The sequence below is a fragment of the Procambarus clarkii genome, chromosome 23 (genome assembly GCF_040958095.1).
Source record: "Procambarus clarkii isolate CNS0578487 chromosome 23, FALCON_Pclarkii_2.0, whole genome shotgun sequence".
In the NCBI taxonomy this organism is placed as follows: domain Eukaryota; kingdom Metazoa; phylum Arthropoda; class Malacostraca; order Decapoda; family Cambaridae; genus Procambarus; species Procambarus clarkii.
The window spans coordinates 28,486,700-28,512,208 of record NC_091172.1 but is presented as its reverse complement, the minus strand read 5'-3'; the positions used below and the strand labels follow the sequence as shown (position 1 = coordinate 28,512,208).

The 25,509-nt window shown below is 46.4% G+C and overlaps 1 protein-coding gene across 1 annotated transcript in view; it reads left to right on the top strand.

Moving 5' to 3' along the window:
* LOC123764150 (big bang) overlaps positions 1–25,509 on the top strand; it is a 549,999-nt gene that overhangs the window by 75,332 nt on the left and 449,158 nt on the right. Inside the window, 1 exon segment of the mRNA XM_069330032.1 lies at positions 4,909–5,882. Coding sequence (XP_069186133.1) covers positions 4,909–5,882 — 974 coding nt within the window.

The following is a 25,509-nucleotide window of genomic DNA, read 5'->3' as shown; positions in this document are numbered from 1 at the left end:
CCCAACTCCCCCCCCCTCAGCCTTGCCCCCAGAGCAGGCAACCCTTTGTAATATCCTGTACTATCCTGAACCCTTTGTAATATCCTGTACTATCCTGAACCCTTTGTAATATCCTGTACTATCCTGAACCCTTTGTAATATCTTGTACTATCCTGAACCCTTTGTAATATTCTGTACTTTCTGAACCCTTTGTAATATCCTGTACTATCCTGAACCCTTTGTAATATTCTGTACTTTCTGAACCCTTTGTAATATCCTGTACTATCCTGAACCCTTTGTAATATCCTGAACCCTTTGTAATATCCTGTACTATCTGAATCCTTTGTAATATCCTGTACTATCTGAATCCTTTGTAATATCCTGTACTATCTGAATCCTTTGTAATATCCTGTACTATCTGAACCCCTTTGTAATATCCTGTACTATCTGAACCCTTTGTAACCATTGGGTCGAGAGTACCACTATGTAGTAATGGAGCTCCACTAGGCCTCTTTTTGTACTTTTTTTTTTAGATAGAATCCGGAAATATAATCTAAAAACCAAACTTAAATATTCCTAAGCCAAGTATAGCACACATACACATTCTATATGTATACCGTTTTAGGCCTAAGGTTGTATTAGGCTTAAGATTGGTAGGAGAGGTTAGACTAAGTCTTATATTTATGTTGATAATAAAGATATAGTCTCTGGTGTGTGTCCAAATTATATATATATATATATATATATATATATATATATATATATATAATATAATTTTCTAGAGATAAATGAGCTTACATATTGACTGTGTTAATTATCATTCAGTTAATTACAGCTGAGTGGTTATAAATTGGCTTCTCTGTCTCTGAGCTGTCGTGGCAGTTTTGCTGTGGTGGTGGTGGTGGTAGTGTGTGGTGGTAGTGTGTGGTGGTGGTGGTGTGTGTGGTGGTGGTGGTAGTGTGTGGTGGTGGTAGTGTGTTGTGGTGGTGGTAGTGTGTGTGGGGAATGTGGGTGGTGGTAGTGGTGGTAGATAGAGGATATGGTGGTGTTGGTAGGGAGGGGAATATGGTGGATTGTGGTAGTAGCAGTGATGGTGGTGGAAGATGCCAGAGGTACGAGGGATTGGGGCAGGCGGAGGTGGTAAGGACTGGAGGACCACGTACACTTAGTACAGATCATCAAGAACGCTGCTAGAGACGAGGACGGTCTGACTTTGTGTGTGTGTCACTTTATCTCTCTCTCTCTCTCTCTCTCTCTCTCTCTCTCTCTCTCTCTCTCTCTCTCTCTCTCTCTCTCTCTCTCTCTCTCTCTCTCTCTCTCTACTTTGTTGTGTGTCCTAAAGCTTTTCGTTTTCCCGCTGGAAGAACTTTACTCCCAGTCCTTTGACGTACCATCACCCGTACACCCATCACCCGTACACTCATCACCCGGACACCCCATCACCCGTACACCCCATCACCCGTACACCCCATCACCCGTACACCCCATCACTCGGACACCCCATCACCCGTACACCCATCACCCGTACACCCATCACCCGTACACCCATCACCCGTACACCCATCACCCGTACACCCATCACCCGTACACCCATCACCCGGACACCCATCACCCGGACACCCATCACCCGTACACCCCATCACCCGGACACCTTCCATCACCCGGACACCTTCCATCACCCGTACACCCATCACCCGTACACCCATCACCCGTACACCCATCACCCGGACACCCATCACCCGGACACCCATCACCCGTACACCCATCACCCGTACACCCATCACCCGTACACCCATCACCCGTACACCCATCACCCGGACACCCATCACCCGGACACCCATCACCCGTACACCCCATCACCCGGACACCTTCCATCACCCGGACACCTTCCATCACCCGTACACCCATCACCCGGACACCCATCACCCGGACACCCATCACCCGGACACCCATCACCCGGACACCCATCACCCGTACACCCATCACCCGTACACCCATCACCCGTACACCCATCACCCGTACACCCATCACCCGTACACCCATCACCCGTACACCCATCACCCGGACACCCATCACCCGGACACCCATCACCCGTACACCCATCACCCGTACACCCATCACCCGGACACCCATCACCCGGACTCCCATCGCCCGTACACCCCATCGCCCGGACACCCATCACCCGGACACCCATCACCCGTACACCCATCACCCGGACACCCATCACCCGGACACCCATCACCCGTACACCCCATCACCCGGACACCCATCACCCGTACACCCATCACCCGTACACCCATCACCCGGACACCCATCACCCGTACACCCCATCACCCGGACACCCATCACCCGTACACCCATCACCCGTACACCCATCACCCGGACACCCATCACCCGTACACCCATCACCCGGACACCCATCACCCGTACACCCATCACCCGTACACCCATCACCCGTACACCCATCACCCGGACACCCATCACCCGGACACCCCATCACCCGTACACCCATCACCCGGACACCCATCACCCGTACACCCCATCACCCGTACACCCATCACCCGGACACCCATCACCCGTACACCCATCACCCGGACACCCATCACCCGTACACCCATCACCCGGACACCCATCACCCGGACACCCATCACCCGGACACCCATCACCCGTACACCCATCACCCGTACACCCATCACCCGTACACCCATCACCCGTACACCCCATCACCCGGACACCTTCCATCACCCTTCATCTCCGCCACAAGACGATCTCAAGTCTCACCATTGAAGACCAGTCAAACATCGCCTTAATTGACAGCCCCAGTTTTGCCCCACATTTTTGGCCCATCCGTCGCCAATCAGAATACGTCACGCTCAAGAGGTAAACTCCAGCTCCGAGTTTACCGGTGCAGTTGTCACGCGCAAGCTACAGACCGGAGGAACTCGTGACCACTTTAATTGAAGTGATTGAGGTGATGGCTGTTGGAGGGTGGAGTTACGACGGGTCTCCTTGCGTATCTTGAGGTTATCTTGAGATGATTTCGGGGGCTTAGCGTCCCCGCGGCCCGGTCCTTGACCAGGCCTCCGTCTTGTTTCACACACACACACACACACACACACACACACACACACACACACACACACACACACACACACACACACACAGGAAGCAGCTTGTAGCATCTGTCTAACTCCCAGGTACCTGTTTGCTGCTAGGTAACAGGGGCATCAGGGTGAAAGGTTTTGGTTTGCCCATTTGTCTCCGCCTCCACCGGGGATCGAACCCGGAACCTCAGGACTACGAATCCGAAGCGCTGTCAGGCATGTGCCGTGTCCTAAAGTACCACATAACGCCTTACATATAATCTTTCCTGCGAGATGTGACTGTAGCTTCTGGGCTCCAATCACTTGCGCTGGACGGTAAAGAGCGACGGTCTCGCTCCATGCAGGTCGGCGTTCAATCCCCCCAACCGTCCACCAAGAGGTTGGGCACCATTCCTTTCCCCCCGACCCGTCCCATCCCAAATCCTTATTCTGATCCCCCTCCCAAAGGGCTATATAGTCGTAATGGCTTGGCGCTTTCCCACCATCTGGTCACCACTTGGTCCGGGAGACATCTCCCGTCACGCAGGGTGCAGTCGCGCCTCCACAGATCTCCAGTATCAGCTCTTGATACTGGTAATGGCTCAAAAGGGCCACCACTTACGGGCTATTCATGCCCGTGCCACCTCTTGGGTGGCTTAATCTTTATCAATCATCAATCATCATCGCTTTCCCGATTCTGGCTTCGTTTCTGTGTGAGGTCGTTATATCTTGAGGTTATCTTCAGATGATTTCGGGGCTTTTTAGTGTCCCCGCGGCCCGGTCCTCGACCAGGCTTCCACCCCCAGGAAGCAGCCCGTGACAGCTGACTAACACCCAGGTACCTATTTTACTGCTAGGTAATAGGGGCATAGGGTGAAAGAAACTCTGCCCGTTGTTTCTCGCCGGCGCCTGGGATCGAACCCGGGACCACAGGATCTCAAGTCTAGCATGCTGTCCGCTCGGCCGACCGGCTCTCGTTAAGGCGAGATCACCACAAGAAGTCGCTACACAATCAGCTTTGTTGTTCTTTGATTAAACAATTAAGCTCTCACAACCCTTGATTGTTATTGTTATATACAACCTCGTAGCTCATACAAAAAAAAATCATCAATGTAAACAGAGCCGTCATGATTGTGAGGAAAGATGTACAGGTTTCGTAAATGCCTAATGAATCCGGGCTCCGGTTCATGACGTCTTAGTCAGATACTGACTTACTCAAATGTATGAAGTTAGTATTTGACTTGGGCATGGGGGTTGTACCCATCCCCCTCCCCTGCTCAAGGTACACTGAGGTATACCTTGAGTATACCTTGAGGTGCTTCCGGGGCTTAGCGTCCCCGCGGCCCGGTCGTCGACCAGGCCTCCTCGTTGCTGGACTGGTCAACCAGGCTGTTGGGCACGGCTGCTCGCAGCCTGACGTACGAATCACAGCCTGGTTAACGTAACGTAACGGTAACTGTCAGAATGAAACCTCTAGGGCGATCGGGAATCGAACTCTGACCTTGCAGGATGCGAGGCCTTTGTTCTGCCGACCAGTCCAAGTGGAATTGTTCTCAGCATACTGCAGCATGGAGAGACGTTACCAGCGGCTGGTAACGTTCCTCTTTGTTAATGGTCATATATGTTTTAACCTTCCCAGGTGGGCGTTAGTAATTGTTGTGGTGTGTTGGTGGGGGATGGTGGTAGCTTGGTGGGGGGGGGGGTTATTGCTGGTAGTGGTGGTCGTTACTGGTAGTGGTGGTCAGTAATGCAATGTTAGTGGGTATTATGACGGATGTGTAGTGATAATGATATTGTTTGGTAGAATGATGCCTGAAAATGACTCAATCATCTTCCTCTCCCGCAGGTGGCTTCAAGACGACAGCGAAGGTGACGACGATGACGCGGGAGGAGGAGGAGGAGGAGGAGGAGCAGGAGGAGGCACTAGTGAAGGTTCCGACGGTGCTACTGAAGGTGACGACCACCACCGGGAATCTGACGAAGGTGAAGATGAGCACGAAGATGAACCTGCGGCCGAAGATGTGTGTAAGGATGACCCGGCTGGCGGGGGTCAGGGCGCTGCGGCGCGTGCCCTGAGCGACCCCCAGGTTGGAGGGGGAGAAGGGGGGAAGAAGGAGGAGGAGGTGGTGGGGGGAGAGAAACAGCTTCCCCCCTCCTTCTCTCCCCCACAAGTCGCCGCTGCCCACAGCCCAGCCACCAGCCTCCACCACCACAGTCTCGCACAGGGCACAACCCGCCACCCACGCCACGCCACCCTCCCACTCACCCGCGCCCTCCCCTCCCACGCTGGCGGCCGCCCGCACGCCCACGCCACCCACCACGCCCAGGACACAGCCTCGGAGATAGGCTTAGCAAGCGGCGGTGAACCCCGCGTCACACAGACGGTCAGACAAGCGGATCATTCCCCAAACTGGAGTTTAGTGAGTAGTGAAGGTGCGTTTGAGTGCGCGGCGCGTGAGGAGAGTAGCCAGAGTGCCACGTGCGGCGTGCGGAGCGTGGTGGCACGGACTCTGGAGAGTGCCACGAGCAGCGGCACGGCCATGGTGGCACGGACGGACACGAACCAGGCGGGGAAGGTCACCAACTGTCTCGACAATGTTGAGTCTCTTGCCCTGCTGGCCAGAGGTGGGGAACAGAACAAGGGCGAGGCTGGCGACGGTGCCGCGCCCGTGGCACCTGACGCCGAGGGTGCCATCAGCCTGGGTGGCACCTCTGATGCCAGCAGCAGCGACGGAGAGGAGCCACAGGTCGCGGAGACCAGCAGGAGCAGTGAAGACACTCCAGAACCTCCAGACTTTTCCACACACCCTATGTGCACAGGTAAGTCCCCTCAGTGTGTACACACACACACACACACACACACACACACACACACACACACACACACACACACACACACACACACACACGCGCGCTATATCAGCATCAAATCCACAGCTATTCTCATAGGTTCTTGTACAAGTAGTTACCATTCTGGCTTAATTAAGTGTACAAGTATAAACATAATCTGACATAGAGTAAGATAGAGCTTACAGCTTGAGTGGTGGCCACCAGAGTTTAACTCAGGTTTGTGCAAAGTTACGAAGCTTGGTGCTGGGAACACGATAACAGGCCACAAAGTACCTCATGTGAGATAAAATACTTCAAAAGTCACACTGACAACGAGACTATTAATAACGCATTACACCTGTTCTCGGAAGCCAACATCAAGCCAATCAGCGGCCTATGGTAGGTTGACCAACGTAAAATCGGCCTTTATTAACCTAAGGACTTCGCAAGTCCAGTTCTGGGACGTACGGCACCAGTGTGTAGTCCCTATATTGTCAGACACAAAACGAAACTGGTTGAAGTCCAGAGGCCAGATTCACGAAGCAGTTACGCCATTAATTACGAACTTGTCATCTTTTCTCAGTCTTTGGCGACTTTGTTTACAATTATTAAACAGTTAATGAGCTCCGAAGCACCAAGAGGCTGTTTATAACAATAACAACAGTTGATTGAGAAGTTTTCGTGCTTGTAAACTGTTTACTAAATGTAATAAAAGCCGTCAAAGAAGGAGGAAAGATATACACGTTCGTAAGTACTTGCGTAACTGCTTCGTGAATCTGGACACAGAGGCATTCATTCAGACTAGTCCCAGAGCAGAGAAGCACGAGCTGGTGGTGTTAATATTTCATTAATCTAGAAATGCCTTTCCATTGGAGACTTTCAGCGCCGTGGAGAGGGGGGGGGGACCTGCTGCCTGGGTAACAGCTTCTCCCCCCGAATCAACCTACCCTGGCTTTGCGCCCTGGTGAGGCCACTCCAGACCAGGCCGACACCAGAGCGCAACTCCATGGACTCCTGAGACTGATGGATGCCTAATCCTAGAAATAATTCATTGTTTTCGACTTCTTAAAATCTATCATTACAGGGGAAACTTATAAGCTTGGATACTGTATTGGTGCTCGGTATAAGAGAGTTGGTAGATCCATTCCTTGTCATTTAATATTCAAACTTGGTGACAAATGCAATAATTGTCGTTTAATAAAGTAGGTAACATATTCTAATTTAAAACCCCAACATTAATACATTGTCATTTACTATATAAAAAAAATAGGCGACATAGTCTTATTTAATATCGAAATTCTAATTTTTTGGGTATCGAAAATAGGTGGTAAATACATGAAAAAAAATAATTGAATATCTAAAATAGGTGAACACTCTTGATGTTTACAAGAGCAAAGTGGTGGTGGTAAAGCAATTGTTGCCCAAAAGGCAACGTTCTCGCCAGTCCGCTTAACTGGGCTTTCATTACCCGCCCAAACCCCAGAAAGACGCCATTGACAAAGAATTTGTCATCGCTGCTTTTTTTTTTTATTTTTTATTTTTTCCAGAGACCTTCATTTGACAATAAAATGCCAAACGCTCTCAGCGGTCTTAATGACTAGGAAACAATACATTCACTTTCGTGCCATTACATCAAATGTGCAAATTACATTTGATGCAATGTCATTAAAGGCCATTAAGTGAGGGATATCCCTGAAAAAAAAGTGAGGGATTACACAATGTGTGTTTTTTAATCGTTTTAAATATGTTGCTTTATCTATTAAACGATTTCTTGTTAAGTCTGCTGTTGCAGACAAATAGATGCAAATAGATCGAATTATGTCTATTTATATAATGTCATGAATAAGAGGTTAATTTAACTGGATTAAATGATAATATATTATATATATATATATATAACGGCACTTGGTGGTAAGCTTGGGCATAGTTATTTCAGTGAATCACCTTACTTTGTGGGGGCCACGTGAGCAAATGCGAAGAAGCTTGAATGGTCCCCAAGCCTATATGAAACAATATATATATATATTATATATATATATATATATATATATATATATATATATATATATATATATATATATATATATATATATATATATATATATCTGGGTTCGAGGCCTTAGTCAGGGAGGATTGACTGGACACCAGCCTTTAACTGATCGCCCTTGTTCACCAGCAGGAATTGGGGACCTGGTTGTTAACCGATTGGCGGGGTTGTGTTCCAGGGGGGGAACTAGTGGGTAAGGCTTACCATGAGCTATGGGAAGGGAAAGAAGCTCTAAGCCTGCTTACAGGAGTCAGCAGCTCCTGTACTGTCTCTGGAAAACATAGACAAATATTGCGAGAATTAAATATTATAAATAATTTTTTATTCTTGCATAATAATTAAAGATTAAATAACTTGTTAATAAATAATTTCTTCAACAAAAATATGACAATAAATTATATATAATATATATATATATATATATATATATATATATATATATATATATATATATATATATATAATATATATATATATTGTTTCATATAGGCTTGGGGACCATTCAAGCTTCTTCGCATTTGCTCACGTGGCCCCCACAAAGTAAGGTGATTCACTGAAATAACTATGCCCAAGCTTACCACCAAGTGCCGTTGGGACGCTGGGGATATAGCCTCGGCTACCAACATCTTTTGTACGGTCACGGTTGGTCGAGTGGTTAAGGTACCTGGTACGCCAGTTGCATAGTGCTCCTGGCTGTCTGGGTTCGAGTCACTTGTGGGGTGTGGAAGCATATGGGCAGAGGCCGGGCTGCCTGTCCAAGCTTACAATCGTCTTCCCCATTCCTAAATGATGTATTAGGTGGTTTTACCATCTTCATGAAGATCTTCGTCTCGACGTAGCTGCCTTCTTACCCTAGATAGTTTCCTATCGGCTTTTTCCCCGGCTTTCTGGAAATATTTCAATTATTATTTATACTCGTTTAAATTTTTGCCATTTTCAGATATTTTTTTTTGTTCCTTTCATAAGCGTCGATAATTTTAATCTGAGATCTCAAATATAGGCCTACTCTGTAAGCCCACAAAGACACGCCTGCTGTGGGACCCTATAAAGATAGGCCTACTTTATGAACCTATAAAGATAGGCCTACTATTAAATTCGGCTTACGCGTCGACTTCAGAACTCATGTGAAGTCATGAGAAGTCGACTTCAGAAGTCATGTGGTACACTTCAATTTGACAGCCTCGATGACAAGCTGTTGTTTCTCTTGACAGTTTGACCAACGTTATTATTATTAACATCTTTATTGACAAAATTAATTACAATTTTGCCTAATCTGAGGATTTTGATAGTCTTATTAAAGTGAGGATAATGCTAGTATTCACTGTCACGCAGGACAGAGGGTCATACATAAGACAATAGGTCTAAACTGTAGGCGGAAGTACATATATATCATGGTTACAATCAATGTTTTAATGTATGGATATGTGAAAACAACTTTCTATTGTGCACTGCCACACAAGGGCAGGGATGGGTTCATAAGTGATGCAGCTTAGAAGTAATATAAATAAAAATTGTTCTTCATTCTTTAAAATGGACAAGCAAATTTTGGGTAAATTGTTAGGATGTCGTCCAGAACACCTGAGTCAATAAAATAGTTACACAGTTGGTGGTACAAGAGGCCAGGTCTAAAGTCCTTAACGGTTTCACATTCATCAATATAGTGTTCTAGTGAATGCATTAAAGGTTTATCACAGAGTTTACAACCTGACTATTCTGGTAGTGGCTCAGCCTCACTAACCTGCCAGATGTGTCTATAGCCAAGGCGAATTCGCACAATGACTACATCACATTGCCTGGTCCGGTTACTGTGCTGACCATACAAATACCTATTATTACAAAACTTGTCATAACTTTTAATACTGCAGCTTTCAGGTCTCTGGGCATTTCTTAGTTCTTCTAAATCTGAATTAATTTCTTTGATTTGTATGTTTCTAATAATTGCATTAGATATTCCAAAGTCATAATCAATGTTTTCTTTCCTGCAAGCCTCATTGGCCAATTGATCTACAAAGTCATGTTTTCCAACTCCAACATGGGATGGGATCCACACAAATTTTATACAATAGTTATTATCATTGGCAAAAATTACATTCCATTTAATATTACAAGCTACTTCCGACATACATTGTGATGGGTTATTTAAGGACTGCAGAGCACTTTTAGAGTCACAGAAAATAACTCCACCACCATTGAGCTTAAGGCATTCAGTGGCTAGATAAATGCCCAATAGCTCGGTCTGTGTCGTGCTTGCCCAGTTGTTCAATCTCTGTGTACTAGACATGATCATTTCATTCCCTTTATATACTGCATATGCCCAACCTGTTCTACCAGTGCCTAACTGCACAGAGCCATCAGTAAAGGCATAGGATTCAGTCGGTTTGAGAATTTGAAGATGACTGTCAATAGCTTCTAATGTGACCTTGACAAGTCCACTACGGGGCTCACCATAGCCCGTGCTACTTGGATCTTTTTGTTCTAGGTAGCGAATCTTAAACAGTGACCTCGACGACCCGATGTCCGGCCGTTGGTGTGGTGTAATGACCAGCCTTTGTTATGGAAGTGGTCATTAGGGGTTCCTGATGAGTCAGGCAACTGTCCCACTGTCTAGGGTCACCTTCCCTGCCGTCCCACTGTCTAGGGTCACCTTCCCTGCCGTCCTACTGTCTAGGGTCACCTTCCCTGCCGTCCCACTGTCTAGGGGTTACCTTCCCTGCCGTCCTACTGTCTAGGGGTTACCTTCCCTGCCGTCCCACTGTCTAGGGTCACCTTCCCTGCCGTCCTACTGTCTAGGGCCACCTTCCCTGCCGTCCTACTGTCTAGGGTCACCTTCCCTACCGTCCCACCGTCCCAGGGTCACCTCCCCTGCCGTCCACGCACTGACCATTCAGTGGGACACGAATACACTTGTGATTATTTTCCGGTTCATTCACGCAGCAGTCTCGGCTTTTGTTCTCGCGCCGACCTCCTCTCTTTGCTCATTAATCATTTTCTCGTAATGAACTCCAGATAAGCACAGCTGCAGGGTCTCTCTCTCTCTCTCTCTCTCTCTCTCTCTCTCTCTCTCTCTCTCTCTCTCTCTCTCTCTCTCTCTCTCTCTCTCTCTCTCTCTCTCTCTCTCTCTCTCTACTCACTTTCCAGCGTGAACATGATGATGCCCTTGCTAAGCTTGCAGTAAATATCGGCGAATATTGAACGTAATCTTGGGCTGTTATCTCGATCCCTTGAAAGTGTCATTAAACGTGAGCTTGTAGAAGGAATCACCTTCTCCTTGTGGGAGAAGATGAAGGTGAGTCCAGTTCTCCTTGTGGGAGAAGCTGACTCCTTCTTGTAGACTCTTCTTGTAAATTCTTGTAGATGAATTTAAAGAAAGTTGATTAGTGCAACCAGGAGTTAGCTGCTGCATTGTTCATCACAATGCAGCCCGTCCTCCTGAAGGTTTCCAGACGTCAAGAAAGCGGTCAGTTTAGCGTGTTCTCTGTTAAGCTACCAGACTAAGCCAGAGGACCCAAAACAGAAAACGGGACAGTACGTCGCTTACGCGAGCCGCTTTCATTTTCTAAGTACGGCGATTTTTGGCCTTGTGTAACGGCTACGTGCGAAAAGCGACGTTCTTGGTAGGACAGATTGCTCAAGGAGATGTGTGAAACAAGACACGTGTCTAAGGACAAGTAACAAGAATGAGGTGACAAACAGATGTTGTCACAGCCCCAATATACAACTTGTGTACACGTATCTCTGGCAGTTAGTATCTCTGGCAGTATCTCTGGCAGTTAGTATCTCTGGCAGTTAGTATCTCTGGCAGTATCTCTGGCAGTTAGTATCTCTGGCAGTTAGTATCTCTGGCAGTTAGTATCTCTGGCAGTATCTCTGGCAGTTAGTATCTCTGGCAGTATCTCTGGCAGTTAGTATCTCTGGCAGTTAGTATCTCTGGCAGTTAGTATCTCTGGCAGTATCTCTGGCAGTTAGTATCTCTGGCAGTTAGTATCTCTGGCAGTATCTCTGGCAGTATCTTTTCAGTTAGACTTGTATGGAGATGAAGCAAAGTGTGAAGTGTGTGGGACAAAGGGACAACACACTACAACATTTCATCTTCAGACTGTCAACAAAAATTTATCCATTTAGAGATGACATCTCAACTCACGTTGCATGAAATGGCAAACCAGCATATTGCAAATGATAAAAATATCTGAAATCGTTGCACTGTATCCGCGCTTCGTTTCTGGTGGATAAATGACATATACGAGACTTATGAATAAGCTGTGTAGTGTGAATGATGACGATAAACAGCAGCTCATCTATGATGGTGCAATACTCGATATTGATAATTGTTTTACGTATTAAGAGAGAGACTTCCTCCCACTGTATGATATATTGTTAAGGCATAGATGTTGCAATGCAAGGAGATTGTTACTCATCTTAGAATTATACGCTGTGATATGTATAAAATATTCGCTTAGGTCGTATTAAGCTCTTATGCTCAGCTGTTGCTCCTTGCGTGCCTTTACATGTTAAGAGGCGGGACCAAAGAGCCAAAGCTCAACCCCCGCAAGCACAAATAGGTGATTATACATTGGTGAGTACATCGGTCTTTTTAAAGAAGTCTGGATTAATATCTCTCGGTTTGATTAGTGTTGCAAAATTCTGGAGCAGATGAGCCTTGTCTTGTCTGGTTTGTAGTACTGGTATTTTGCCGAGGCCCCTCGGCCGTTCCTGGTATGAAAGTTGACTTAGTTCCGGGATGATTCTGTGCTCAACTTTCTCCGAAACAGATACGTCCCTGTTGAAGGTAATTATCCATGGATACAGTAGCTTAGATGCGGCAAAGTCTCTTGAGAATTTGTTAACCACATTAAAGTATTTTGTTAATGTTACCAAAATGCGTTAAATAATTTATTTATTATTTTATTATGGGATCCGATTGTTTATACAGTTCAACGTAAGCTAATGCGAACAAATGAATAGTGTTTATAATACAGTAGTGCAGCTGCAGTATTTTTGCAGCGTGCAACCTGCTTATTGGAGTTGGCAAGCGGCAGGAGCAGGAGCCGGAGCCCTGGAGAGTGAAGAGGTTTATCCAGTAGGCAAGATATAACACTTAGGGGGGGGGGATAAATTAATCACTTACAATTTACTTAAGGAGGCAGACGGATTAATTAATGTCATGCCACTCACACACGCTCAGCGGGTTTAAATATAATTCGCAGCAGAGGTTTGTACTCTCCTAGTTGCACTTGCGGGGGTTGAGCTCTGGCTCTTTGGTCCCGCCTCTCAATTTGTCAGTCAACTGGTGTACAGATTCCTGAGCCTATTGGGCTCTATCATATCTACGATTAAGACTGTGTATGGAGTCAGCCTCCACCACATCACTGCCTAATGCATTCCGTTTACTAACTACTCTGACACTGAAAAAGTTCTTTCTAATGTCTCGGTGGCTCATGTGGGCACTCAGCTTCCACCTGTGTCCCCTTGTTCGTGTACCACCCGTGCTTCTTCTTCTTGAGGTTATCTTCTTGAGATGATTTCGGGGCTTTAGTGTCCCCGCGGCCCGGTCCTCGACCAGGCCTCCACCCCCCAGGACGCAGCCCGTGACAGCTGACTAACACCCAGGTACCTATTTTACTGCTAGGGAACAGGGGCATAGGGTGAAAGAAACTCTGCCCATTGTTTCTCGCCGGCGCCCGGGATCGAACCCGGGACCACAGAATCACAAGTCCAGCGTGCTGTCCGGTCGGCCGACCGGCTCCCGTGTGGGACTTGTAATGGCTGAACAATTGTTGTTTATAAGGTTCCTGTGTTGTGTAGGTCCTGCTTGTTCCCACCTGCCAGGGCACGAGGGGTCACAGTCACGTGTCTCTGTATTCTATAGTGCTGTATAATACAGTTAAATACACCTCGGTAGATTACAACACTCCATAACACAACGTAATACACCACAGTACATTGATGACCAGACCACACACTAGAAGGTGAAGGGACGACGACGTTTCGGTCCGTCCTGGACTATTCTCAAGTCGACTGTGAGAATGTACATTACAACACTGCACAAAGCACCAAACCTGCTCTCAAGCTGTAGAAAAATGTCTTCATTTGCCCTTTTTCTTGGTCTTTTTTTGCGTTAAAGTTTACCGTACCTGCAGCTTGGTTCAAGAGAGAGAGAGAGAGAGAGAGAGAGAGAGAGAGAGAGAGAGAGAGAGAGAGAGAGAGAGACAAATGGTCAAATACTAACGAAAGAAACAGGAGGCTGAAAAAACACACACAGGATTTTTTTTCTCTTTCTCTCTCTCTCTCCCACCACAGATGTGGCCACACACATTTGCCAAGGTTAACCACCACACAGTTCCACCTGTGCACCTGTGGCCAGGTGAGAGCTGTGTTGTTTACGTCACACACTGTAGCGAATTACTGAACACTATACAGGTGTGACCTACAGGTGTGGACCTACAGGTGTGGACCTACAGGTGTGGACCTACAGGTGATGACCAGACCGCACACACACTAGAAAGTAAATTGACGACGACGTTTCGGTCCGTCCTGGACCCCCATTCTCAAGTCGATCAGGTGATTGCACTCTACAATCACTATACAGGTGATTGTATAGTGCAGTCAACAACGCTGGCCGGCATACACAACAATACACACATTGATGTGTGTCCTACCTAGATCGCGTTCGAGGTAATGTACTCCTACGTATAGTATACTTGGTTAATGAGGAATTATTATTAACTCATAATAATGAGTTAATAATAATTCCAGCCTCTCAACCACAGAGTGTGATGGATGAGAGGTTGGAAATGAGTCGGGGTCAGAAGATAGAATAAATGTAAGAGTTAAAATGAGGGTAGAGAGAGGGAGAGGAGAGGAGGAATATTTAGGAAAAGAGCGAGGAACAGGGAGTTAAAGAAGCGAGAAGGGTGGAAGAGGCGAGAGAGGGCAGGGAGAGAGGGAGGGGAAAGGAGTGGTGAGCGCTGAGGTCAAATTAACTGGAGCAGAGAAAATGATAAAGATGGAGAAGTAGGTGGAAGGTCTCAGCCAGGGACCCCTCTTGCTCTGTATGCGTGTGTGTGCGTGTGTGTTGTGTGTGTGCGTGTGCGTGTACTCGCCTAGATGTGCTTACAGGGTCGAGGAAGGTTCCTAACCCCCTCTTTCCGAACGTTCTTAGATTCACGCAATAACTTCCTTCGCATTATTTTGTCATATTTTACAATGACAATTCTTAAACGAATTAGCTTCAACAACTTCTACGTCTAATAACCTGTTCCACTTACTGACAGCTGTAACGCTGAAAAAGTTCTTTCTGACGTCTCTGATTTATTTGCGTCTGGAGTTTCCATCTATGACCCCTCGTTCTGCTGTTCCTAGCTTTGATCAATGCTGATTTGCATACCTTATCAATTTTCCTTTGAATGTTAAATGTTGTTATCATATCTCTTTTTATCTCTCCTTTCGCCCAGTGTGGAAAGATTCAGTTTTCTCATTCTTTCCTTATAACTCAATCCCTTCAGTTCAGAACCGAGTCTCGTTCCATGTCTTTGGACCTTTTCTAGCATTTCCTTGTCCTTTTTCAGGTAAGGGTTCCATGCTGGGGCTGCATATTCAAGAGTGGGTCTCACGTTCGCTGTACATATGGGGGCCGGAAAGCTCCTTTGTCTATGTTTCTGAAGGATACCCGGTTGTTGGCCAGTATGCCAGATGCAGCTGTTGTTATTATGGTAACGTGAGCTTTTGGGCATCAGATGTGGGGTTGTGTCCACTCTCAGGTCATTCTCCTTTTGTGATTGAAGAATTTGTTTTCCCTTCGTCTCATACTAGTGTTCTGGTCCTCGCACTCCTGTTCCACGCCTCATAACATTGTATTTGACTGAGTTAAACTCTAGCAGCCATTTTTAAGACCACTTCTTGAGTGTGTCTAAATCCATTTGCAATACATCTTTGATCTGATTTTTCTCGCTAGTTTTGCATCATTTGCAAACATTGATACGAAAGAGCCAATCTCCTCCATCAAGTCTTAGACATACATTAGAAACAGAATGGGCCAAAGTGTCGACCCCCCTTATGGTATTCCACTGGTAATCCTCTCTCCACTCTGATGTCTCTGCTCTCACTGTAACCCTCTGCTTCCTTCCTGTGAGGTACTCTCTGACCCACCTTACGACTCCTTCAGATACGCCAGCCTGCTTGAGTAGGAGTCTCTTGCGCGAGACAAGAGACAAAAGAGACAGTATCGCCTGCTTGCTCGTGTCCTATACAAAAGTATGTCCGATATAAAAGTTCGTCCTATATAAAAGTGATCCCACATGATGCTAACAAGAGAGGGAAGCGGAGAGCTGGGTGCAGATGAAGGGTGATGACCTCTAACCATTCACCCAAATTTGTAACAACTGATTTCATGGGCAAATGCGTCTCCATTAGCCAGTGTGGTCTGTGTATACGTCTCGCCGTCTCGTCCCGTCACGCACCCTGGCGACGGTCCGTCTCTGACCACCTGCTGACCCTTGGCGATAATTCTGTATGTAGTGATCATGTCTTACCATGTTTCTTCCAGTGACGTCGAATTTCATTAGATGTCGTTCCTCGTAACTCATACCTCTCAGCTCTGGGACTAGTCTGGTGGCATACCTCTTCAGCTTTGTTTTGTATTTAACGGGATAAGGACGCCACACTGGTGCCGCATATGTCTTAATTGATGTATTTGGTAGTTAGGGGTCGTTAATGTCTTTTTCCCCTGTTCAGATTCGTGAAGACGGTCTTTATGTTGTTCAATCTTGCACGTGCAATGGATTATATCCTGCTTCTGCAGGGTATAATCCATTTATAAGAAGAAAACAATTCTTATTCATTGCACGTGCAATGGATTATATCCTGCAATGCTTATATCCTGCGTGGTTTCCTTCCCATGAGGTCCCTTGTGTCCAATCTTCTCCCACTAGCAAACATCTTCATTACCTTGCATTTCCGAAGTTAAATTCTAACAGCCACTTGCAATCGTCTTGTAGGTACCCCTGTTGCTGCCTTCCACCTCTGGCCGTAACTAGCGTAGCCAAACAACCCAACAACAACAACAACATTAACATGAAACAAATATAACAACAACAACAACGCATTTCAAAGGACCCCCCCCCCCTTCCAATTAACCAGACCGCAGTCAGCAGGCGTCTAGTTGCTGTAATTTGGTCATTACTTTAATTAAATTAACTTCAATTAAGGAAAATTATAATTAAACCCCCACTGGTAATTTCGGTAGGTGGTCGGACTCGGGAATGGTAGTGGGTACCTTTGTGTGTGTGTGTGTGTGTGTGTGTACTTCACCAGATGCAGCAGGAATACAGCACGTGTAGCAAGAGCAACAAATACAGCAATAGTTAGTGTATACAGTGAAAAGTTAATTGAAACAGGTAAGGCAGCAGTTGCACGCTCAACAACAGCTGCTACAAAAAACTTACGTTTGCAGCGTTTACAGAAACAGCAACAGGTACAGCGACAACAGGAAGAGCAAGAACAACAGCATCGGATGCAGCAGCAATAGAAGCATCACCAACAGCCTCCAGTGCAGCAGCATCAGTACCAACATCAGCAACAGTAGCAGCAGCAGCAGCGTCAGTAACAGTAGCAGCAACAGCATGGTGGCCAGGTAGGAGCATAGGAAGGAGAAGAATGGCCGCCATCAGTCGACGCTCTTGGTCAGAGGCCGCGACTGATGGTCCAAGTCACGCTGCCAGAGGGCGCACTGGGCCCTGTACTGGGCCCTGTAGTGGAGGCTGTACTGGTGGCTGTACTGGAGGCTGTACTGGGCGCTGTACTGGGGGCTTCACTGGGGGCTTCACTGAGAGGAAAGGAAGGAAAAGAATCGGGACTTGTACTGGGATTGGGGGATATGGAAATAGTTGAACTAGGCACTGTACTTAGGAATGCAAAAGACTCTGAATTAGTTATACTTGGCCCAGTCTTATTCTCTCTCTCTCTCTCTCTCTCTCTCTCTCTCTCTCTCTCTCTCTCTCTCTCTCTCTCTCTCTCTCTCTCTCTCTCTCTCTCTCTCTCTCTCTCTCTCTCTCTCTCCCCCCCACCCTCCACACCCCCTCCCTCTCCCTTCTTTCTTGTTCCCTGTGTCTCCCACATATTTCATCACCGGATCTCCTCACCTTTGCCCATCTCACTGTGCCCTACATGGCGCTGGTTCTTGACGTCATCTACATATGTTGGCGCTCTCGCTGTTTCGCGCGACGTGGCGTCTAATTACCGGTCCATTTCGGTGATGTACTGCAGCTGATTGGTCAGGCATTGATCCGTGCGTGTTATTGGTCGATATTGATGCTCTGGCAGGTAGGTATCTGGCATCTTTCTTTTCCAAGTTGCTCATTGGTCCATATGCTCGGTCTGTGGAAAGTGATTGGTTCTTTGTTTATTGAGATGAGATGGGCTTTTTTCTATGTAATTTGTTCTTTTTAATGGAGCGTTTAGAAACTCGCAAGGTGATTGGTCAACTGTTGTTCACTCTAAGAGCATTACAAGGACAGCGTGATTGTTAGGGAGGAGAGCATAGGGTGGATGGACGCTCCAGCCACACCCTTAGAGAGAGCCACACCCTTAGAGAGAGCCACACCCTTACATTTATATTTGTTTTGCTTTTTACTCTTTTTTTTCTTGGAATTAAATTTTGTTATCCTCTCCTCTCTCTTAGAACTATTCTCTATCCCCTCTTCCGTTTGAATTAGATCTTCATCACCATGTCATAGAATTAGATGATCTATATATACTCTGTGTCACACTTGTCTGTACCACAGCATCTGAACCTCTTGCTTAGCATCATCTTGCCTCTATTCCTCCTTCCCCCCCCCCCCCCCGCCTCTATTACTGCCCCATTATTCCCCTTTGTTCCAACCCTTTGACCCCTATTTCCTCCTCCAGACATCTACTTCTTGCCACAACCTCTTTCTCTTGTAATTTTGTTGCGTCACATATTCTCATGTGTAGCTTATCTTGAGGTTATCTTGAGATGATTTCGGGGCTTAGCGTCTCTGCGGCCCGGTCCTCGACCAGGCCTCCTTTTTGTTACACACCATCAGGAAGCAGCCCGTAGTAGCTCCCAGGTACCTATTTACTGCTAGGTAATTGAGGCATTAGGGTGAAAGAAACTGCTCATTTGTTTTAGCCTCCACCGGGGGGATCGAACTCGGAACATCAGGACTACAAATCCGAAGCGCTGTCCACTCAGCTGTCAGGCCCCTATCTCAGCGTACCCAGCTACAGCTATCTCTTCCGTCATTACACACAGAAATCACAATTGCGTGATGTATCAAATGAACAAATCCACAAGGACCGTGACGAGGATTCGAACCTGCGTCCGAGATCATCCCAGACGCTGATTTAATCGACTGAGCTACGACATGGTCAAAAAGAGTTGAATAATCGTAGCTCAGTCGATTAAGGCAGCGTCTGGGATGATCTCGGACGTAGGTTCGAATCCTCGTCACGGCCCTTGTGGATTTGTTCATTCTCTTCCGTCACCCTTGTGTTTTACAGCTGCCAGCTTCAACATTTTTTAACCTGTACACCTTCTTAAGGCAGTTGATCTAAATCAGGAACAGTAGTGGTCAAGTACCGAGCCTTGCGGGGCTCCGCTTGTTGATCCCCTCAGTCTTTACTTGGCCCGCTTATGAACAAATCCACAAGGGCCGTGACGAGGATTCGAACCTGCGTCCGAGAGCATCCCAGACGCTGTTGGCCCTCTTATTCCAGCCCTCCTCTCTGGCTCGGCCTTATAAACCTGATATATCTCCTGTTGAGCATTTTTTACCGACCTCTCTCGTGTCATATTCTGTGTAGGACGTTTTTGACTGTCTTAATATAGTCATTTGATCCAGTTCTGTTGATATTTGGTTGAGTTGCAACGTTGGTTGCTCATTGACTTTTGCTGCTATGTCATTTTTCAACCTGCCTCTGTGCCTCTCTTCTGACCGGAGTGAGCTCATTACCTGACCTCCTTCCTGCCTCTTGTCTCGGTGCCTCTTTTTCAAGTTTTCTCGTATTTTGTTTTTTAGCCACCTTGCATTTTGTGTTGAATCATGGGGGGTTATTCTCTCCTCTTGTCCAATATCTCTGCAGGTGCTGGTCTGTGGGGGTCTGTGTGCACAATGGACTCGCCTAAATGAACGCGGCTAGCTGTCTTTGTGGGAGCTGAGTTCTAGCTCCTGGTCCGAGGCCCATTTGGGCTTAACCATTAATTTACTTCTTGTGAATCATCCCCGACCCCACAGGACTTGTATATACACGTAATATATTGAGTGATGTGTGATGAGTGATCTGCTTTACTTCATACTCATGTGAGTGAAGTTCTTCCTTGTATCTCTTGACTCATTCTGGTGTTAATTTTCCATTTGTGTCGCTTCCCTCGTCATGGGAAGTGATGACTTGCAATGGGCAGAGTTTCTTTCACCCTATGCCCCTGGTACCTAGCAGTAAAATAGGTACCTGGGTGTTAGTCAGCTGTCACGGGCTGCTTCCTAGGGGTGGAGGCCTGGTCGAGGACCGGGCCGCGGGGACACTAAAAGCCCCGAAATCATCTCAAGATAACCTCAAGATATGGTCTCGGACCAATCAAGCTGTTTGTGTCTGTTTTAGAAATACATTTAACTTTTATGTCACCTATGTCTTTTTTCCCCGTGGAGATATGTGAGTGTGTGTGTGTTTACTCGCCTAGTTGTGCTTACGGAGGTTGAGTTCTGGCTCTTTGGTCCCGCCCCTCAACTGTCAATCAATTGGTGAACAGATTCACCAATTGAGTGTGTGTGTGTGTGTGTGTGTGTGTGTGTGTGTGTGTGTGTGTGTGTGTGTGTGTGTGTGTGTGTGTGTGTGTGTGTGTGGAACACTACACACTCGCCTAGTTGAGCTTCCAAGGTCGAGCATCTGCTCTTAAGCCCCGCCTTTCGAGCATTATTAGTTCAATCCAGTGACTTTTTTTCTTCTTTTTTTACTAGTTTTCCTCATATTTACATTTAAAACTGTATCGAATTTACTTCGACAAGATCCTCATTCAGTCCGTTCCACATGTTTACGACACTTAGACTTTAACAAGTTCTTTCTAACATCTCTGTGACTCGTCTGTGTTTCCAGTTTCCAATTATGTTCAATACCTACTATGTCAAATCCCGCTTAGTATCTTGTACGTCGTTATCATGTATGCCTTACTCCTCGTTTCCTTTAGTGTAATAATGTCTAGTTCCCTTACTTCATAGCTCAGGAACGAGCCCTCTTGCATATTTTTAGACTTTTTATAGTTTTATTTTGCGTTTTTCTAGGTAGGGGTTCCATGCTGGGTCAGCGTACTCTGTAACAGGTCTCAAGGAATGTACACAGCGCTTGGAAGGGATTTTTATCCGAGTTGGTAAAGGATAACTGCTGCCCTCGTTACCCTGCTGAGGTGTGCCTCTGGTGCCTTACATTTGTCAGGGTTAAAGTCTAGTAGCCATGTCTCGTGACCATCTCTAGCGAGAGTCTAGTTTATCTTGCAGTACATTTCAGTCCTCCCCAGTTCTGATTCGCCTCATTAGCATCGTCAACAACGCTAGAGCGTTTACAAATACTAGGAACAGGATGGGCCTTAGTACCAACCCTTGAGCTGTTCCATTAATTACCTCTCTATTCTGATGGTAATGAGTACAAGAATAACTTTCTTCTCATTTTATATATATATATATATATATATATATATATATATATATATATATATATATATATATATATATATATATATATATATATATAAAATGAGAAGAAAGTTATTCTTGTACTCATTACCATCAGAATAGAGAGGTAATTAATGGAACAGCTCAAGGGTTGGAATATATATATATATATATATATATATATATATATATATATATATATATATATATTCTTCGTAGATGCAAAGCAGTAAGTGATATACCACAATGTATTACAAACAACACTATAAGGAAACCAGGCGAACGAACCAAGGAAACGACACAGGGCAGGTGAACGATACAGATGAACGGCACACGACACAGGTGAACGACACAGGTGAACGGCACAGGTGAACGACACAGGTGAACGACACAGGTGAACGACACAGGTGAACGGCCCCCCGCAGCGCCCTACTTCCAAGTATCACGATCAGCGTCTCCATCAGTTTTCTTGTTTCTCTCTTCCTCTTCTCCAGCTCCTGAGGCTCGTGATCTTCCCCCCCCCCTCTTCCTTTTTTTGCTTTTTGATTTATGGTTTTATTCTCTTTTCCAGGAAACTTTTTTTGTACCGTGTCTTAATATTTTCCTCCCTTTTTGAGTCTTTTTTGTTTTTTTTGCTACAAAAATCCTTTGCCACTTTTGAGACACGCACGCACACAAATACACACACACACACACACACACACACACACACACACACATACACACACACACACAAATGCGTGTGTGTGTGTGGTGTTAGTGTTCTGTGTTCAAATGTTAGGTTCTGTGTGTGTGTGAAGAAACACATAAGGAAACTGGAAAAGGTTCAGAAGTTTGCAACGAGACTCGTCCCAGCGTTACGAGGGATGGAGTATGAAGAGCGCCTGAAGGAACTGAGCCTTACGACACTAAAAAAAAAGAAGGGAGAGAGGGGGTGATATGATAGGAACGTATAAAATACTCAGGGGAATTGACAGAGTGGACATAGACGAAATGTTCACACGTAATAATAACAGAACGAGGGGAAATGGGTGGAAGCTTCAAACTCAGATGAGTCACAGAGATGTTAGGAAGTTTTCATTTAGCGTGAAAGTAGTGGGAAAATGGAATGCACTTAAGGAACAGGTTGTGGAAGCAAACTGTATTCATAATTTTAAAACTTGATATGATAGGGAACACACACACACACACACACACACACACACACACACACACACACACACACACACACACACACACACACGCACACCGCCTATTACCTGGGCACCCACAAATACCCACCTTCTCACCCCCTAAACTGACCCTTCCCCCCCCCCCGCCCCCCGGGGTGAATACGGGCCAAAGTGAGGGGTGAGCCAAGGGGGGGGGGAGGGAGAGGGGGGTTCAGGGGGGTGTTTACCTGGATGAGCCTGCAGGGAGGGCCCCCCCTAGCGAGAGTGAGGGCCCCTGACTAGAGTGATGCCGCACACTCGCCAATACCAGTGTACACATTCCCTTGGTATCTATCCCCCCTGCTCAAGATGCTCTCACGCTGGCAACGGTAACACCAACGGCAGCTGCAACAACAGGGGGGGGGTGGGGCCAAGCTGTGCCGTTAGAAGCGCCACTAACAGCCCCAACAACAGGAGCAGGTGTAACAGGAATATGAAACAGTAGTAATATAAATACCAACAGGAGCAGAATTGATGTGTGTGTGTACTCATCTAGTTGTGCTTGTGGGGGTTGAGCTCTGGCTCTTTGGTCCCGCCTCTCAACCGTCAATCAACTGGTGTACAGGTTCCTGAGCCTACTGGGCTCTATCATATCTACACTTGAAGCTGTGTATGGAGTCAGCCTCCACCACATCACTTCCTAATGCATCCCATTTGTCAACCACTCTGACACTTGAAAAAAGTTCTTTCTAATATCTCTGTGGCTCATTTGGGCACTCAGTTTCCACCTGTGTCCCCTAGTGCGTGTGTCCCTTGTGTTAAATATCCCTCTTGTGTTAAATAGAAAAAAAATGTGCGCGCGCGCATACGATTTTTAATATACTTTTATTTCCATTACATGTAGTTGTATTTTTGCTATTTATTCTGATACGGTGAGAGAGCAAGCAGTTTATCGCAAGCAGATGAAACGAGTGAAGGGGAGGAGAATGAGAGATAGAGGGAGAGAGAGAAAGAGGGGGTGAGAGGGAGGAGGCGAGAGGGTGGGGAGGGGGGGAGTGAGAGTGGGGAGAAAGTGAGAGAGAGAGAGAGAGAGAGAGAGAGAGAGAGAGAGAGAGAGAGAGAGAGAGAGAGAGAGAGAGAGAGAGAGAGAGAGAGAGAGAGAGAGTGAGAGAGAGAGAGGGGGGGGAGGGGGGGTAGTTATTGGTGGTCATTACACCCAGTGTTTACATGCTTAATACAATCCATTCTCCTGTTTAGTTAGTTTAAAATTTTGCCCCGAGGGGCGAGTTTGTTGGGCAGCGCCACTCATCTTGTGAGTTTTTTGTTAGTTGTTTCGTAACTATGTGTAGCACGACACATGGCGGATGTGTCGTGGTACACATCCCCCATGTGTACCATCCGTGGTACACATCCACATGTACAAAAAAGTACAAAGATTGCCATTCTAAGCAATTAGACAGAATTTTGTACCATTCGCTTCATGGAGTCGGAAGAAAATGAAGCTAAAACACAAACATTAGTATTCCTAGGCCTAGAATAGCACACATATGTACTATATTAGGCCTCAGATATCGTGCATTAGGCCTAGGAAGGTTAGATTAGTTTGTCTTTGCAACATTAGAAAATAGTTGTCCGGTTTGTCCAACACAATAGTACTGATTTTTACTTTGTAACTGCGTTGTAAGTCGGTATATGTACTATGGTGGTCCTCGTTACTGCAAGTACTACCAAAACAGGAGGATGGGCCGGCTTAATGATAGTCCGTATATATGGTGATGGTGGTGGTGATTGTTGTGATGGTGGTGGTGATTGTTGTGATGGTGGTAGTAGTAGTGGCGTGAAGGGTGTGGTAATCCAGCACCATTGTCAGAGAAACTATGCCATCAGTTTTCCCACCAAAATAACAATGGGGGTCCAAATACCGCATCCGCCCCCCCTAAACCGTACTTTTCTCACCCCCCTCCAAGAACCAGTCCAGCTTCGTCTCATTAAGGCATTTAAAGCGACCCGCTATAAGACCGCAAGAAAGGAAATCAAACATCTCCGTCACCATCGTGACTGGACTCGAAACCTTGAGAAAGAACCGGGTTATTCGAAGACTGATCTTGGGAATGTCGAGGGCAGAAAACGCTGGGAAAAATACATTCACGAAAAGCAAACTCGGTAAGTAAATTGTTCCAAGAGAGAGAGAGAGATATACCGATGTAACCTTGCGCGGTGTTACCGTTGGAGGCCGACGCTCGGGCGGTAATCAACTTGGACCTGTGTGATTATCACGAGTTGGTCGATAATTAGAGTGTTATCGGCAGGGAGAAAGTCTGGCGTGAGGTGTGTGTGTGTGTGTATGTGTGTGTGTGTGTGTGTGTGTGTGTGTGTGTGTGTGTGTGTGTGTGTGTGTGTGTGTGTGTGTGTGTGTTGGGGGTGAGAGTAGGAGGGGCCTTGTGGCTCTGCCCTGACCTCATCGCCAGCCCTGGCGCCCCCTTGCTTACCTTTGTTGAAAGGAAGATCCAGAGCAAAATATTCATGCTTTTTTGTCGTTGGTTGTGGAAGTTGTCCGGCGAGTCCGTGCGGAATGCTGCCGCGGTACAGGTAAAGCTCAAGTGTATTTTATCTGTCTCTTTGGTCTGTCTGTGTCTGTCTGTCTCTCGTTTGTCTGTCTGTTTCTCTGCACCCATCACCCTGCCGCCTGTCAGTACCAAAGCCGCTAGTCTTCTCATATGTACTTAAGCTGTACCGGCGCT